This window comes from Seriola lalandi, unplaced genomic scaffold (assembly GCF_002814215.2).
Source record: "Seriola lalandi dorsalis isolate HSWRI2012SDOR001 ecotype SW California unplaced genomic scaffold, Sedor1 jcf7180002054585, whole genome shotgun sequence".
Classification (NCBI taxonomy): Eukaryota; Metazoa; Chordata; class Actinopteri; order Carangiformes; family Carangidae; genus Seriola; species Seriola lalandi.
Genome location: NW_019525138.1, coordinates 2,085,020 through 2,096,560, shown reverse-complemented (window position 1 = coordinate 2,096,560; position 11,541 = coordinate 2,085,020). Strand labels below are relative to the sequence as shown.

The 11,541-nt window shown below is 41.1% G+C and overlaps 1 protein-coding gene across 2 annotated transcripts in view; it reads right to left on the bottom strand.

Moving 5' to 3' along the window:
* Positions 1-887: 887 nt before the first annotated feature.
* The window catches only part of rbfox3a (RNA binding fox-1 homolog 3a), a 190,630-nt gene continuing 179,976 nt past the window's right edge, over positions 888-11,541 (bottom strand). For both annotated transcript variants that reach the window (XM_023418811.2, XM_087177256.1), the window contains exon 12: positions 888-1,116. In XM_023418811.2, coding sequence (XP_023274579.1) covers positions 1,114-1,116 — 3 coding nt within the window. In that variant the 3' untranslated portion in view covers positions 888-1,113. The remainder of the gene's footprint in view (positions 1,117-11,541) is intronic.

The window sequence follows — 11,541 nt, the reverse complement described above, 5'->3', positions numbered from 1 at the left end:
CCCTCCCCTCCCCTCCCCAACACGATGTACAAAAGCAGTTTACTACACAGCACAGCCACCTCAAACCACAACACGACAATGACATGTTTGGTAGCGATGTCAGGGGCCGCCAGGCCTCCGGCAGACATGACCTACTGACCTATTGCTGACCTCTCAGCTCTCTTTCATAACCATCCTCTCTCATCTCTATTTGCACAGACGAATATAGGGATACTTATCTATTTATTTATATGCTTATTATTATTATTTTTTTGGAATCTACAAAATGCAGACTACTTGACAAAACTAGCCGGTAAAAGGAAAAACCACACTACTGCAGTTCATTAGTGGAAGACAGGCTTAAAAAGCTTTTTACTATCTGAAGACTACTGTTCCATATTCCCTTAACAATCATGTAGTGACATGTCTGCTGGACCAGCTACCTCCCACCCCTCACACACACACACACACACACAAACACCCACACACACACCCACACACACACACTAAATCCGCACCTACCCCATCACACCTGCCCCATCCTGCAGAGGATGGGGTGAGGGGGTAGTGGTGAGGTGGTGGGAGACAATCAGAAGACAGGGGGGAAGCTGGTATCTCCTCACCTCACCTCCCTCTTCTAAATTGCAAAGACACATAACATTTTCCCCAAGTTTTTCTTTTTTTTTTTTTTTTTTTTAAACATACTTACTATATTACACACATATACTATATAACACGTATATATATGTACATTAGTGTTTGCTTTTTTCTTTTGGAAATCATAAACTTAAAAAAGTTTAGAAAAATAAAATGTTTTATGGTGACCTCTCTAATCGGTCTCCTCCACTCGGCAAGGCTTGTTTTTCAGGGGTCGTCAGCAGGCTCCCCTCCCCTCCCCTCCCCTCCAGACTGCAGGCTCAATGGTTCAGGCCCTGGCCTCAGAGCAGGCCCAGAAACATCCTCCGTCCATCCTGTGGATCCCTGTTATTCTTGATAGAAGGGCTCCTTTACAAATCTGCTCTTCTTGTTTTAGGTGATCTTTTTTTTTTCAGTGTCCTTCTGCGTCCGCGTTGTTCTTCTCTTTTTTTTTAGTTGTTGTCCATCTGAACACATCCTTCTAGTCTTTTCTTTTATTTACTAAAAAAAGAAAAGAACAAGCAAGTCAGTGTAAATGAGACGTTCATCCACATTTCACACAGTGTAAAGAAATGTAAAGTTTACAGTTTACCATATACATATACTAGTAACCATATACAGTGTTTAAAATAATGAAATCAAAACAGCTGCACCATCATCACCAGTCAGATTGAACAAATCAAGTCAACGCTGCCCTGGGACATGTCTACTTTTTCAATGGTTACATCTCAGTTACCTAACTATCTTTTCCTTTATTTTCAGTCCCTCCCACTGAAGATGTGAGGAGAGATGAAGGAAAGGATTGAAGGGGAGAGGAACTGAGGAAACATGTCTTCAGTGAAATGAGTGAAATGTCCTTCCCTCTCAGCTGTCATCTGAAAAAATCCGTTTCTGCTGATGACGGCACAGCTGGATCACAGCTGGATTACAGCTGTCAGCAACTCTTTGAAGGCTTTGAGATTGTGTTGTTTCCCATTAAGAAACTGTTTCCCAAACATCTGCATTATTCTGCATTTAGACTGCATGTAAATGACTGCAGCGCACATGAACCATTTCCACTGGCTGCAACATCGTTTTTCCAATGTATTAATGATCTGCTTCTGCATTTATTGACATTCTGTTTGTAAATGAATGATGTAATAATCCAGGTTATGATCAGAATGTCTCGTAGTGTGTAGAAATTATTTAGCAGCGATCATTTTTTAGGGGAAGTTGAAATTATGTAAATGTGGTCCAAATACACGACGACACACAGTACCTGAACAGAAATGATGATAGACACTAATAATGGGTATTTGTGAAAGACATCAGACGGTCCCTCTCAAACTGACACCAACAATCAAAGTCAATGAGATCACATTTTGTCCTCATTCTGATGTTTGATGTGAACATTAACCAAAGCTCCTGACCTGCATCTGCAGGGGTTTATGCACTGTACTTCTGCCACATGATTGGCTGATTGCATGAATGAGCAGGTGCACAGGTGTTCCTAATTAAGTGCTCGTTGAGTGTAATCAGTGGCTAGGTTTCCATTGCAGTTTTGCACAAGCGATTTTTTTTTGAAACGTTGACCAAACACAATAATGAATTATTAAGTCAGTGCTTCCATTGAGTGATGTTGTGTGAATAAAGCAGTTTGTTTCTTTCTTGCGTGACATCATTCCAATGTCTGAAAAACCACCTCATGCGAGCGTATCCATTTTTTTGTGACATTTGAGAGTTTTTTTTAAATTCATTTCCATTGCTCGTTTTTTAGTTCACAATTTCAAATTGCACATTATGAGGAAGAAGAGGAAGCTTTAAAACCAAATAATCATATATTTTAAGACCAACTACAAATGGATGCAGCCAAGGACCGTCATGTGACTTTTATAAAAAGTAAAAAACTCAAAATTAAGACTTTGGCTGTCTTCATTTTAGACTCAGTCTCTTAAAGTTTGGTGTCTTGACCAAATTAAAAATACATTTTCTAAGGGTTTTTATCAATTCTGCACAACATGGTTTGGCAGTGGTTGGGCAGGTTGTGGAAGAAAATAAAAACACTAGTATCAGCAAAATATTGCAAAGATATTATAGTGCAAAATATTAAGTCCGAAATTCAATATAAATCTCAATTTCAGTCAGACCCTCAGTACAAGCGTGCTTCTGATTTTTCTACAATGAGGGAACAAACAGCAAACAGCAGCAGGAAGAGGGAAGAGGGGGAGAAAGAGCGAGGGAGCGAGGGAGGCTGGCTGTGTCCTGGGAGGCTCTCATCTCGACAGAACATCTTTTAATACTGGGAGATGAGTTGTTGAGGTGAAGGAAGGAGGTCCGTGTGTGTGTGTGTGTGTGTGTGTGTGCGTGTGTGTGTGTGTGCATGTGTGTGAGTGAGTGTGTTGAGAGGAAGTTGGATCTTCAGAGGCGAGAGCACAAAACTGACTTTAATTCCAGCATCACTTTGTAGTTGCTCGGTCCTGCCCCTCTGGAGACGGGACGTGTGCAGCTGCACTGCCGAATCGCCAGTCACAGGCAATAACGGCGTCCTCTTGTCTTAATGGGCCTGCTCTCCCTCTCAGATGCATTTTTATACCAGGCCTGCTGCAGAGATGGGGCCTCAGAGGGAAAAAGGAGGGAAGGCTACATGGAGGAAAGGAAGTAGAGAGCAGGGGCTGAGTGGAGGGGAAGGGCTGAGGTATGAACCTGGATACCTCAGATGATGCAGAGGAGAAAACCAGCCGACAGCTGAGGTGACACACAACTAAAGCTCCATATCTTTTGTGTTTTATCTGAAGTGTTGATCCATAAGAAGATATATTTGTGGTTTTAAGAACCAAAAACCGTCTCAGTGTAGTTTTACATCTCCTCTCTCAGGCTTCTCTCTGGAGCTCTAGTAACAACCTTGCAGGATTTGGTTTCTCTGAATGTTTTCTTGAAATCTGCTGTATTTCTTATTATAACACTCAGAAAAAGGCCAATCAGAAGAGAGGCTCAGAGCCTCCTCTCTTCTGATTGGCTGATTTCTGAGTGATGTAAAAACACTCACAGAAACAAAATCCTGCGAGGCTGGATGGTGGGTCGAAGTGGGCAGGCATTGGGGCATGGCTGAGCGTGGTGACATCACAAAGTTCCAGAAGTCCTGACGGCTGGTTTTAAGGCTCAGTTTGTGAATACAGGCTGTGTGCATTTCTCTGTGGACTGAGGCTTTGATACTTTCACAGTATTAATATAGAACCTAGACCTGATCTATAATCAAACAACACATGGACATCTACATTAACACTATAAGGGACCTTTAATCACACTGGGCAATTATCTTACCAACTACCCCACCGCCACTCAACCCTCCCCTCCAACTGCACTAAAATCCCTACAGGCTCCCCCTCACTTCTCTATACCTGCCTGTGCGTGAGCTGAAGTGTGTGTGACATCTGAAACTAACTCATCTGCTCTAACTCCTCAAAGACAAAGAGCTTTAGAGGTGAGAGACGAGCTCATCAGTGATGTCTCAAAAGCCAGAGCCCGATCAGCTTGAGTCACCTCGTTTTGTGAGTGGGCGAAAAGAAGAGACAAGAGGGAACCTGACAGGTGTCTCTTTAAAGACGTATATTGAGATTTGAGGATAAACAGCTAAATATGATATATATATATATACATATATATATATATGTCATCTTAGTAAAGACAATGAAACAAAATAAATAAATGCAGCATTCATTGATACCCGGCAAACAGAAAGCTTCTTGTGTGCCCAGCACAAATATGCAGCCTGGAACATCTTCATCAGATACTGGCGTGAAAGTACATCACAAAAAATGAGCATAAAACTTAACACAGAAAGATTTTCTTTAAAGATTTGGCAAATACGTATTAAATAGTCTGATACATCAGTTGATCATATACAAGAAAACAAGCAAATAAATCACAAACAGCACATGTTGAAACTAGAAGGACACAGCATTTTTCATATAAAACATTTATCTCTAAAAATCCCTCGACATGTAAACCCATATCTCTGAAACAAAAGGAGAGCACAAATTCTAAAAACTGTTACAAAGGAAAAAGAAAGAAAGAGTCTGTAGTGAAAGGACATGAAAAACACTTTGGAGATGTGGTTCTCACATCTACGCCTCAACTCTGTTTCTGCTTGGAACGTCGCTACGATGAGTCCTGCTATTGATTTATGAAAAATCTGTGGACTTTAAATTAGCTCCCCTGTTGCTCCTTTGATAGTAGAAACCCACTCTGTTCATAAATCTGCTGGTGACTCAGGCTCTGTCACCCACAATCCCACAATCCCACAGAGGAAAGTCTGCAGAGCTTTCTTCTACAACATACATTTATGTGTGTGTGTGTGTGTGTGTGTGTGTAAATATATATAAACTAGAACAAAATAGCATATGTACAGAAATACTGACAAGAAAAAACTGATTTCGGTGGTGGCCCAATGGCAGCATCAGTCGTCCGTTCAAATGCATAAAAATCCCTTGCAAAACTACTATACTACTACTACTAAACTATTGAAATTATGACGGTTGATCATCACAACTAAAGGTGGAAGTAGTATATTAGTAGTAGTAGTAGTATATTTCTGCTAAACCTCAACCAAGAGGTGCCATAATCAAAAGCTCCCGAACCCTAACGAAGTAGTTGATTTTAACCTAAAGCATGATCTTTCCTTACACTAACCCTAACCTAGAAACCTCAGCAAACAACCACAGTGAGAGATTAGAGGTTTTGGAAGGTGGTTATCTCCATCATTCTTGCTAACCAGCGAGCCCACGGCGACACATGAGAAGTGGTGGTGATGGTTTCGCATGATTTGTCATTTTTACCATCGTGTCTGGTATCTCTAAGGTTGGAGGACCTTATTTGTCATGGTTACAATAATGAACATGTAGTTAAGATTATGTTTAAAAGAAACAACTATTGTTTTAAAATGGGAAGCGTCCACCCACCCCTTCCTCCTCCCTACATGGACTCTGTTGCTCTAAAACAAAGTGGCCTGACTTCTTCCTTTGCTCCCGTGGTATTTACTGTGACCACTAGAGGGCTTTGTCTCTTGAACGTAATAACTTGTCACTTTGAGGCATTAGTAAGTGGGCTGCTGCTCTGTGGAAGCTGATGATGCTCCGTGATGATTTCTGTCCAGTTAAAGAGGAAAATATGGAAGTAGTTTGAGTTAATGTGTAAATATATGTAATCTGTGAAGGGCTTTGACTTATTGGGGGGATGGAGGAAAAAGAGAAGCTTGTTGTACTCTAGTGACATTCACCACTCAGTGTACGTCATCCCTAAGCACAGGCTCTGTGTGTTAGTGATGTCGTAAGAAACAGACCGACAGTCCTTTAAACTTGTGCTCTCCATTTTACAAACCGATCCAAGCTCAAACAGACAAACTAAACGTGTTTATGTGATGGGGAAAAAAAATGAGTTGCCTGAGAACCGGGAGATGTAGAGGTTATTAAGGGAACGTTGCATTCGACAGTAGTCGTGCTATGGTTTAACAAAACACACCTCACACAATAATGTGACCACACACACACACACACACAAAAAGACACTGAGTTCGATCTAAACAAAAACAGAGTTAAAGCCTTTTCTTGTTATATAAAATGATGCTGTTGTCTAACCCCTAACCACTAATATATATAACTATACAAAAGGAAGAACATATTATTTTTTTCTCTTTTGATATATATTTTCTTCTGTAGTATAAGAACCTACTGTCAATATCACTCTAAACAATAGACTAATAAATACTACGCTATTACACCCTTTTCTATGATACACAGATACAGGCAAATGACTCTCACAGCCTTAAGACGAACATATCATTTAAAAACTGTAAAGTGCATGGAAGAGTGACAGAGAAAAGAAGACACAAATACCAGATTTTTATTTACACTGACTGTTATGAAAAGCAGTTGATATCCCATCACCACTGAAAGCACACTGCGCTCTATGTGAGCATGTTCTGTGTCAGAGTGCGTATCTGTACAAGCTTTTAATGTCATATGAAGAATGGTTCACATTTTGTGTAGTATAGTGAGTTTTGCCAACAATGTTTCAGTGTGTTTTTGAAACAGTGGTTGTACACTAGGCCTTTAAAGGAGAAGGTTAGCGTGATCATTGTTCTTTTTAGACTGACCCGCATACGGCCCATAGCAAAGCTGAAGTGTTGGGCCCCTGTTAAAGTGATAGTTGGGGTTATTTGGCGTGAGGTTGTGTGAGGTGCTTATCTACAGTCAGTGTGTTACCTGCAGTCGATTCAGATCAGCTGCCAGTTTAGAGACGCAGCAGGAGCTCCGGTGCAGCAGCTGAGTGATGAGCTGCTGTGGACGGGGTCATCCACAAAAACATGTTTTAGCCACTTAAAAAAATACCCACACATAAAACTAATATCATTTTAAGTGTATTTTGAATATTCTCTGTGCTTTATCTTTAGTTAACAGTAGTTAAATAGTTGAAAACCTGTATTTCCAAAAGAAAGGGGTGTTTGAGGGCAAGATCAAGGGGTGAAAATACTTTTTTTTTTTTTGTAGATGGCCCCCGTCCACAGCAGCTCATCACTCTGATTCTTTACCGGAGCTCCTGCTGCTTCTCTAAACTGGGAGCTGATCTGAATCTACTGCAGGTAACACACTGACTGTAGATAAGTACCTCACACAACCCCCACGCCAAATAACCCCAACTATCACTTTGACTCCCAATTCAACTTCCCCCATTCATCCCATACAAACACAAAGCTGAAATAATAAAGGTCTAACAACCTAAACACGGTCAAGATACTTCTGACTTCTCAGGATAAAGCAGCACCTTATCATGCTGTTTTTATTGCTATAGTAATGCAGTTTCTAAATCAGTCCAAAACACTTTCTGACTTCCCTAAACTGGCTGCACTTCATTTGATTCTTACTGAAATTGTGAATCTCTAACTGAAAAATTGAAAGTTTCATTTAAAAAAAAAAGAGGCTCAGTAACTTCTTAAAACAGCTGGCCGGTTGTAGTTTTTAGCCAATGTTAACCCACACAGGAGGAAATGGCGCAAATGGTGGTGGAAGTGTTTTCTTGCGGACTATTTTCAGTGGCGGATTAATCCACATTTGGTGCTCCAGTGCGTATTTCGGGAAGGCAGGACTGTGTATGTGGGGTTTGATTAAAATAAACCACTGTGTGTGTGTGTTCATGGTGATGAAGGAACACGTCAACGCTGCGGCTCACTGATGAGTTTTTAATAGTTTTTGGACAACAATGGAGCTCCGTGGCTCAGGGAAAGAAGATATATCAGGCCTGTTAGTGGGATCTGTTCATTGTTGGTTTTGCTCTTCTACTGGGATCTGTAACAATGAATGAAAACATGAAAATACAATGTAGTGTGGAGTGACTAAATACTGATGGGAAAGTAAGAGTGGGGAGGTTGTGTGAGGTCATTTTGTTTGTGTAAAGAAAGAAAAAAAGATGTGTGGTTAGATGGGGAGTGGGGAATTTGTCCAACACATATTTACTGTAACTATGGCCTCATCCTCAGAGGAAACAGCAACAGAGCAAGAGAAAAGACACAACAGTGACAGCAACAGACCAACTAGTGTGAATGTGTGTGTGTATGTGTGTGTGTGTGTGTCTTTTCAGTCTGGTATATCTTCAAATGAGATCAGTGCTTATTGACTGAACTCTCTTATCTCTAATCTGTAGGGTAAATTGCCTCGGTTGCTGCTCCTTTTCACACTCCCCTTTCTTCCTGTGATACTGACTCCTCTCTTTACGATCCCATCAGACGCAGCAGGCACAGATGCTATTTACTGGTGGGAGAGTCTGTGTGTGTACGTCTGACTGGGAGAGCGGGAGTGAGATTGGTGGATAACTGAGTGCTTGGGTGTGTATTAGGGAGTGTTGGCTGTGTTGCTTGTTGCATGTCGAGGCTAGGCCATTAGTTTGTTGATGTATCAGGCGGGTATCATCCCTTAAAGTTGGAGATTCACTCCCAAGTTTTGTTACAGTGTCCAATAACACACCCAGATCCCCTGCAGCTGAGTTTTAACTACAGCAACTGATCTGAGCATCATGCATGTCGTATGTCCTCCTTCTACTTGATGTCCAATAGGATGGAGAGTAAAGCGACACTTGGGTTTCATCTATGGATCTACGCCTGTTTCCATTTCAGCCAATCTAAACCGAACAAAATGAGAAATGATCCTGCAGGATGAATTTAGAAGCCTGATAGCTTACACAAAAAGGCTGGACTCAGGTCACTGCTAGACATTAGCTGTATTAAAGGTGCACTATGCATTCCTGCATGACGTTACTTCTGTTGACGTTCCAAGTAAATACCAAACAAAACAGAGCATGTTTGCGTCGGACTGGAAGCCCTTCTGCCGGCCGAGTTCTCGCTACCTTTGAATCGATCCCCCAATATAAATGCGAGTCTTCATTCGTTCTTTCTCCATTTCTCTCCTCCTCGCCATATATTCATCCGAATGTCTTTTCTTTGGTCGTGTTCGTGCCTCGGCCATTTTCCAAAATATATCGCTGAGTCGTTAAACCTAGTTCACGGCGCCGTCCAGCTATCTACTCTCAGATACTCACGCTACTCTATCAACTCTGCTCACTGCCCCCCCCATATGTGCACGCGCACTAACCCCCACCCCCTCCCCCAACTATCTTGTCGGTGATTGGCTGGAACGTGGTTTGTTATGTTTTGGGACGCAGCCTGTGCCCGACGCCTGTGTTGTCTCCAGAGATCGCACTTTTTCACAGTGTATTCAGGGGTCGGGCAGCTAGCGGATCAAGGGGAGATGAATAAAATTGCGCTGAAACCATGCGGGAATGCATAGTGCACCTTTAATTCAGGGGGCGCATCTGCCCAAGGACGTGATCTACGAATGTATGATTTTCGTAGCTTTAGTAGACTATGACGGTCTGGTCTACAAAGGATTTTCCGTTGGCATCAACAGTGCTTACCAATGTGTCACGAAGCACTGGTCCTGTCACCTAGCATGCCAACAGCTAAAAGACGGAGCCAGAAATGTATTGATTTGTTAATTTAAATAATTTATTAGAGGAGTTGGGGATGCCTCACCGCCAGCGTATAAAATATCTCAGATTGAGAGAGGACCGTGGTCAGGTAAAACAAATGGGTGCACTTTTAGCCAACAACAATGCTAACATTAGCCAGTTAACATTTGTTATTTGTGAGTTTTGCTATTGCTACATAGCTAACATGAGCATTAACAGCTGTTTACTGGTCAGTCTAGAAGAAACTCTGAGTGAGTTCAGCATTTAACGACATTCATTCACTTGCCAACAGCTGTCTCCAGAGGTGAAATGCAATCCTCTTGTTTTGCTTCTATTACTCACTTATTTTCTTCCACTGATGTTAGCATGCTAACCAGCTAGCCCTAGCCTTGCTGGCCCATCTTGACACTCTGTGATACAGAGTCACTGTAGCATCCAGTCTGCCCTGAAGAAGTAGCGCTGTGTAGTATAACGTCTTGTATTGAAAACACAACAATGGATGAAGCTCTCGACTAGTCTGGTAAGTAAACAGCTGTTAATGTTGGCTATGTAGCAATAGCAAAAACTTACAAATAGCTCCTTTAATGTATAGCTAATGTCATTTCACTTTGACAATATGATTTTATATTTAAAAGTACAAGCACAAATTCAAGGTATTTGCATTTTACGTGAGTATTTCCATTCAATATAACTTATATTTAAACTCCACTACTGACAGCTTTAATAACAAGCTACTTTTCAGATTACTATTTTTCATACTCTTCCTGTCCAGTGAAAACCATGTATCTAAAACTGTGTTGATTTTGAATGTTTGTGAAAAACTCAGGGAATAAGTGTTGAGAAAATTCTCCTACTTCTTAAGCTAATTAACAATTTAAAACCCCCTTAGATCAGATGGAAAATTCACTGTCACAGAGCTGAGAACAGGCTGTTTACCAAGAGCCGACTCTTCATGAGCATATGCTGATCAACATATGATGATCTTATAGAATATGATGCTTTGCTGTAGATTAAACCACCAAACAAGATATAAAGTAGATAAAACGAGCTCAACCTTAAACACTGAAAAAACATTGACAGGGACCATTTTACTGAGTACTTTTCATACTTTGCTGATAATTTATACATAGTTTTACTTGAGCAAGATTTAGAATTAAGCCTTTTAGAGTGTTTTCACAGTATGATATCAGTAAAGGATCTGAATGCACTACTGAAAATACCCCATATCTCACTTTATATGAAAAAATTGTTTTGTTATTAATCAGCTAAAAAAAGGCTATGTAGGTAGATAAATAAATCCCTGAACTGCAGAATAAACCTAGTGTTCCTGTGCTGGATGGCCTGATTTTCGGGTTGCCATGATTGAGACCCTGGTGTTTCTCTTGCTGGTAAGTGGGACATCATACAGGGTGGTCTCCAGAGTGTTTGGAATACCTTTTTTCATTGTCCACCTCCCAAAGACCCTGGAGGAGACCTGGTGGTATCTCCACACACACACGGGAGACCACCCAAGATGACAGAATATAGCAGGGTCTTTATTGTGGCTGCCCATCTAGGTCCAGCTGAGCAAAAGTACACATTAACACCAACTTATGATATAGATTTTTAATTCATGACTATTTAAGGACCTGCAGACATTAAAGTTTTGTTGTTTTACATAGTTGTAAAGATCGCTGCAAATGAAATAAACAATGTATTTAACACATACTTTATTTTAATTAATTCAATTTTTTCTTCTCAACTAATCTTTCGTGTAGAGAGATGACCCTCTCCTGCCTCTCTCTGTGACCTCATGTCTTCTTTTTATCACCCGAGGAGGCTCATTCCCTCTCTCTCTTTCTTTCCTCTGCTGCTGGCTGGCTTTCCTCCTCCTCCTCCTCCTGGTCATCCACTGCTGCACTTGGCCCTGGTGTGTCCTCAGGGATGTAGGTA